We start from the raw sequence: 7301 nt of genomic DNA, 5'->3' as shown, positions 1-7301 counted from the left end.
GTAACTAAAGAACAATATTTACCTCTCAGATGTAATGGAGTAGAAGTAAAAGTATTGAAAATGGGAAATACTCCTGTAAAGTAAAAAACATCCTCAAAAGTGTACTTAAGTACAGTCAGGGCCGCATTAACTGCGGAACTTAGTGGAACTTGTGTTCCACGGCCTGCAGCCTGCAGGGGCCCTGTGTGAATTATGTATTTTAAAAATATATATATTGTTGTAATTTTTTTTAAATGTATATTATTTTATTATAATATTATATATATTCTTCTTATTATTATTTATAAAAATGTATACATTCGGGCCCTGCTGTGTGAATTATATATATTTAGAAACATATGTTTCTTTAGTTTTAATGTTGCGCGGCAGAACAGATGCAAACCTCTTGCATACCGTCGCTGGTACTGATGTGTCACTTCTACTTCCTGTAAGTAGACAAAAGAATAAAACTACTGTCTACTAATCTTTACAAGCGGCTCTTATTTTGAAATCCTCCGCTTTTAGTGTAAGTTTGTTTCTGTTAACCAGTATGGCTCTGCTATCACGGTCTGTGAGAGCAACACAAATAAACAAGAACCATGTGGATTAAACGCAAGATTTGGGCCAACGTTCATATTTACGATATGAAAACCAGCTCCTGTGACTTAAACATTGTACAAACTTTGGAAGTGCCGTGCATTAAACTCTTTGAACCTCCACAGCATGGTGAGTTAATCTTACAATGAAGATGTGTGCGTGTGTGTGTTTGTTTGAAGTAGGCTTAGCTTAATTAGACTGTATCTCACGTGCTGTGTTTGAATAATGTAGCTCACGGTTGTTAATGTCATCTCTGTCTGTCTGTCTGTCTGTCTGTCTGTCTGTCTGTCTGTCTGTCTTAGTGCTACCATAATGTACAATATGAAAATCTAAATGACATATTCTAAATACATTTGTACTGTGCAAATAGCTGAATAGGATGGGGTAGTAGGTCTACTCTGTATTTTAACATCAGTCAGTCATAATGGTGAGCCATAATATTATTTTCTGAGGTGGTACAAAGGTTGAGAACCACTGCGGTAGACTTCAAGAGGTCTTTTTACTTTAACTTTTCAAGTACATTTCAGAGCCTGTACTTTTGTACTTTTACTTGAGTAATTAGTTGAATGAATACTTTTACTAAAGTCGCTTTTTACATAAGTAATGTATCTGAGGCTACTTCTACTTTAAGTAATGAAAGTGAGTAGTACTTTTCCCATCTCTGCTGAGTATTGTTTTCTCAATTCTAAACTTGAATTGTTGAATTTCTTATGAAGAATAAGAAAATAAATATGAAACATTTGTTACCCATCTCATCACCATATGTATAGTAGCCTACGACTGTAATGACCATAAAGTAACCTCCTTAATAATAAATGTAATTGTGGGATCGCTAAAGCGATCACACTAATGTTATTGCCACTCTTTATTGTGGGATCGCTAAAGCGATCACACTAATGTTATTGCCACTATTTATATACTATATTCCGCCCGTTTTTTGACGGCTAACTAGTCCTTCATACTTTTAGCTACAAACTCCGTTCCAACTCTTCAACGTTCGGCCTACTCAGGACATATCGGCTACCATTTGAATTTTTGAAATCATTTGTACTTTTAGAGATATTTCACTTTTTACTTCTAAAAAACTCCCATTCATTTCAATGGAGAAATTCATACTTTTAGCTAGTAAAAATACTTAAAAGTTGATAAAAAGAGTAAAAATACTTAAAAGTTGATAAAAAGAGTAAAAATACTTAAAAGTTGTAAAAATTAGTAAAAGCTACTTTAAAGTAAATAAAGTGACTAAAAATACTTTAAAGTAAATACCTTGAGTAAAAATACTTAAGAGTACTTATATTGAGTAAAAATACTTAAAAGTACTCAAAATGAGTAAAAATACTTAAAAGTTGAAAAAAATAGTAAAAATACTTAAAAGTTGATAAAAAGAGTAAAAATACTTAAAAGTTGTAAAAATTAGTAAAAAATACTTTAAAGTAAATAAAGTGACTAAAAATAATTTAAAGTAAATACATTGAGTAAAAATACTTAAGAGTACTTATATTGAGTAAAAATACTTAAAAGTACTCAAAATAACAATACAAATACTTTAACACCTTTCAAACCTTTCAAACCTTTCAATCCTTCAAACCTTTAGAACCTTTAGAACCTTTCAAACCTTTCAAACCTTTCAAACCTTTCAAACCTTTCAAACCTTTAGAACCTTTAGAACCTTTAGAACCTTTAGAACCTTTAGAACCTTTAGCACCTTTCAAACCTTTAGAACCTTTCAAACCTTTCAAACCATTCAAACCTTTAGAAACTTTCAAACCTTTAGAACTTTTAGAACCTTTAGAACCTTTCAAACCTTTAGAACCTTTCAAACCATTCAAACCTTTAGAACCTTTAGAACCTTTAGAACCTTTCAAACCTTTCAAACCTTTCGAACCTTTCAAACCCTTCAAACCGTTCAAACCTTTCAAACCTTTCAAACCTATAACACTACTAACACTATCAATACTCAATACCAGCAACATTCTTAGCGATCCCACACTGTTTCTTCAGGAACAGTACCTTCTAGTTATTATTATATATTCCGCCCGTTTTTTGGCGGCTAACTAGTCCTTCATACTTTTAGCTACAAACTCCATTCCAACTCTACAACGTTCGGCCTACTTAGGACATATCGGCTACCATTTGAATTTTTGAAATCATTTGTACTTTTAGAGATATTTCACTTTTTACTTCTAAAAAACTCCCATTCATTTCAATGGAGAAATTCATACTTTTAGCTAGAAACTCTGTTCCAACTCTATAACGTTCAGCCTACTTAGGACATATTGGCTACCATTTTAATAATTTGTACTTTTAGAGATATTTCACTTTTTAAATAGTAAAAATACTTAAAAGTTGATAAAAAGAGTAAAAAGAGTACAAAATTAGTAAAAGCTACTTTAAAGTAAATAAAGTGACTAAAAATACTTTAAAGTAAATACCTTGAGTAAAAATACTAAAGAGTACTTATATTGAGTAAAAATACTTAAAAATACTCAAAATGAGTAAAAATACTTAAAAGTTGAAAAAAATAGTAAAAATACTTAAAAGTTGATAAAAAGAGTAAAAATACTTAAAAGTTGTAAAAATTAGTAAAAAATACTTTAAAGTAAATAAAGTGACTAAAAATACTTTAAAGTAAATACCTTGAGTAAAAATACTTAAGAGTACTTATATTGAGTAAAAATACTTAAACTTACTCAAAATGAGTAAAAATACTTAAAAGTTGAAAAAAATTGTAAAAATACTTAAAAGTTGATAAAAAGAGTAAAAATACTTAAGTTGTAAAACTTAGTAAAAAATACTTTAAAGTAAATAAAGTGACTAAAAATAATTTAAAGTAAATACATTGAGTAACAATACTTAAGAGTACTTAAATTGAGTAAACATACCCAATTTAACCCAAAATAACAATACAAATACTTTAACACCTTTCGAACCTTTCAAACCATTCAAACCTTTTGAACCTTTCAATCCTTTCAATCCTTCAAACCTTTAGAACCTTTCAAACCTTTCAAACCTTTCGAACCTTTCGAACCTTTTGAACCTTTCGAACCTTTCGAACCTTTAGAACCTGTCAAACCTTTAGAACCTTTCAAATCTTTCAAACCTTTCAAACCTTTAGAACCTTTCAAACCTTTCAGACCTTTCAAACCTTTAGAACCTTTCAAAACTTTAGAACCTCTTAAACCTTTAGAACCTTTCAAACCTTTCAAACCTTTAGAACCTTTCAAACCTTTAGAACCTTTCAAATCTTTAACAGTACTAACACTATAAATACTCAATACCATCAACATTCTTAGCGATCCCACACTGTTTCTTCAGGAACAGTACTTTCTAGTTTATATTGTTATAAAAGCATATTTTATACTATTAATTATCTAATTATGTATATCATTATAAAGTTGTTGTCGGGCAGAAACCTCATATCTCCATATTTTTTCCGTAAATGAACGCCCTACTTCATCATACAAGAGTGTTGCAAAGATGGTGAAAATAGCAGATCTACAAGCTCACAACAAGTCACAATGAGCTTGTAGATCTGCTATTTTCACTATCTTGAAATGTTTTTAAAATTATAATAAAAAAGGAATGATTTTGGACATACAGCGACATATCGTTGTTGTCGGGCAGAAAACCTTGCATCTCCATATTTAGACTTTATAACTTTTTTGTAAATGAATGCCTTACTTCATCATACAAGAATGTCAGAATAGTGAAAATAGCAGATCTACAAGCTCTTTGTAGATCTGCTATTTTCACTATTTTAAATGTTTTTGGGTGGTGTAGTCGCCCCTATAAGTGGGGATGGGACACCTCATTAGTATTAGTTTCCTGCACTGTGATTGGCCCACTTGGCCCACTGTCCTGTACTGTGATTGGCTGACTCTATTGGCTGACTCTATTCAGCACTGTGATTGGCTAGCGAGACACATGATGACATTAATAACCTATAAATAGGATTATGCACTTCCAAAAAATACATTTTTTTTGGAAGTGAGCTTCCGTCACTATGATGACCACTGTGATGACCACACCGCCCACTTCACACTGGGTGTGATTTTTTTAAATAGTAATAAAAAAGGAATGGTTTTGGACATACAAGGTTTTCACTTGACAGTGACTTTTTTTTATTTATATCTTCATAAAAAAATCATCATACTATTAAATATCAAATTGTTCATATTATTATTACAGCATATCGTTGTTGTCAGGCAAAAACCTTGCATCTCCATATTTACACTTTTTCTGTTTTTTTTAAATTAATCTCTTATTTCATCATACAAGAGTGTTGCACAAAAACAGTGAAAATATCAGATCTACAAACTATTTGTAGATCTGATATTTTCACTATTTTAAATGTTTTTTTTAAATAATAATAAAGGAATGGTTTTGGACTCAAAAGGTTTCCACCTGACAGAGACGATATATAAATACAAGAACCGTCCATATGACCATATATAGCAGTGGTTCATATGACCATATATAGCAGTGGTTCATATGACCATATATAGCAGTGGTTCATATGACCATATATAGCAGTGGTTTATATGACCATATATAGCAGTGGTTCATATGACCATATATAGCAGTGGTTCATATAACCATATATAGCAGTGGTTCATATGACCATATATAGCAGTGGTTCTCAAACTTCATTGTGTCAAGGACCCCCAAATTGATGTGTATTTGGCCGTGGACCCCCATCTGAAAAGTTTTTGTGCCAGGGACCCCAGAAGAGAAGATTTATGTTAAAAGCATTTTCGATTTTACTCTAAAATGTTCACAAATCACAGATGTACAAGCTCACAGCGCGGCACGATGTGAACGTATAAATGGATAAAGTGGTTAAAATTATTGTGATGTTATATTAACTACTTTTGATGGAGACCCCCTGGAACCCCCTCAAGGACCCCTGGGGGTCCCCAGACCCCACTTTGAGAACCACTGATATATAGGACTATGTCCATATATAGGTCCACTATCTGTGGACTTTTGTTGTTGTTTTTGTTTTTAATTTTTTATGTTCGAAATAAACATTCATTCATTCATTTATTTATTCATTAATTGGCATATGGAGAACCGGTTGTCCAGAACCATCGATCCAACCGCTATCACCATATATGGGCATGCCCGTATACAGTATGGGCATATAGACCCCTTAACAGACGACATCACACTGATAAGAATCAGTATGCGTGCAACCAGTATGCGCTCAATGAAACCCATTCTGTCAGGTCTCGCTAGGACGCGCCTCACTAGCCAACACACAAGAGGGGGTTGGGGTGTGCTGAAACCAGCGCACCCCAAAACAACAGGTTGGGAATTGATTGCGTGAAACAATCACCTGTGCGTCCAGTCTCAATGTTAGTAAACAAATAATTGGTCTATACTGATGACATCAGGGATCTCCATATATGGGTATGAAAGGGACACAGACAGGCTGACAGACGGCTACAACAGGTATTACATAAACAGGTGGGACATAATTATTCAACTTTTATATTTGATAAACATACTTACTGGACAGTTTCTGCACTTTGTCCTCAGCGACAGACAGCCTCCTTTCTACTGTGGACAGCTGAGCATCATGAGCTGAAATCAATACAACATGAATATTAAATCAATACACCATGAATATTAAATCAATACAACATTAATATTAAATCAATACACCATGAATATTAAATCAATACAACATTAATATTAAATCAATACACCATGAATATTCAATCAATACAACATGAATATTCAATCAATACAACATGAATATTCAATCAATACAACATGAATATTCAATCAAAATGCTCCTTCGAGTGGATTATATGGATCAAACACACAATAAATAACATGATGAAAACAAGATCAGATCTCTGAGCTCAACTGAATTAATTATAAAGTACATTAAGACATTTTTCAACACTGTCCTCTCATATATGGATTGGCTGAACATCATTCTGGTCTAATTACCTCCATTTTCTTTCTTCAAGTTCACCACCTGCTGTTCACTGGTACTGAGTCTGGTCTGGATGATCTGGACCTGGCCTTCACTGGTACTGAGTCTGGTCTGGATGATCTGGACCTGGCCTTCACTGGTACTGAGTTTGGTCTGGATGATCTGGACCTGGCCTTCATTGGTACTGAGTCTGGTCTGGATGCTCTGGATCTGGTATTCACTGGTATTGAGTCTGGTCTGGATGCTCTGGATCTGGTATTCACTGGTACTGAGTCTGGTCTGGAGGACTTCGACCTGCTTCTGGCTGGCAGTCAATTCGGCAGCCATTTCTGGAAAACATATCACAGAGAAAGATTCAACCTGTACCTTTGCATATTCTTCAGCCTGCATTTTTTCCCCCTAACCAGCATTTTATTTTGCCATACATTCCATCTCATGTTTGGTGATGGCCAACTCCACCCGAATATTAAACACTTTAGACGGCCAATAGGGACGGGCTGTAATTTGCTGATGCCCTGCCCCCTCTGTGTTCCTGTTGGCTGGGCTTTAACCTGTTAACAATTCTGTATAATTTACAAAAAATGTCTATACACAGCACACCCAAAGTAAATTGATTGTTGTTCTTGAACCATTTGGAATAAATGCATGGGCATGGTCTCATTTTGAAGGTTTACCCAGCAAAACTAATCAACTCTATGTGCAACGGAAATTGAGTAATACAAGTACTGGAATAGAAGGTTTTACATTTTCGCCTAAATATTTTCTATAAATAGATTAT

At 33.6% G+C, this 7301-nt stretch overlaps 1 protein-coding gene across 2 annotated transcripts in view; it reads right to left on the bottom strand.

Moving 5' to 3' along the window:
• Positions 1 to 7301, bottom strand: part of LOC308100897 (uncharacterized protein) — a 160975-nt gene that overhangs the window by 134824 nt on the left and 18850 nt on the right. For both annotated transcript variants that reach the window (XM_080450072.1, XM_080450073.1), the window contains 2 exons: positions 6538 to 6852; positions 6091 to 6162 (listed from right to left, as the gene is read on the bottom strand). In XM_080450072.1, coding sequence (XP_080306198.1) covers positions 6091 to 6162; positions 6538 to 6852 — 387 coding nt within the window. The remainder of the gene's footprint in view (positions 1 to 6090; positions 6163 to 6537; positions 6853 to 7301) is intronic.

Source organism: Gymnoscopelus braueri (assembly GCF_963280865.1).
Source record: "Gymnoscopelus braueri genome assembly, chromosome: 14".
Lineage (NCBI taxonomy): Eukaryota > Metazoa > Chordata > Actinopteri > Myctophiformes > Myctophidae > Gymnoscopelus > Gymnoscopelus braueri.
This window is presented reverse-complemented; position numbering and strand designations above follow the sequence as displayed.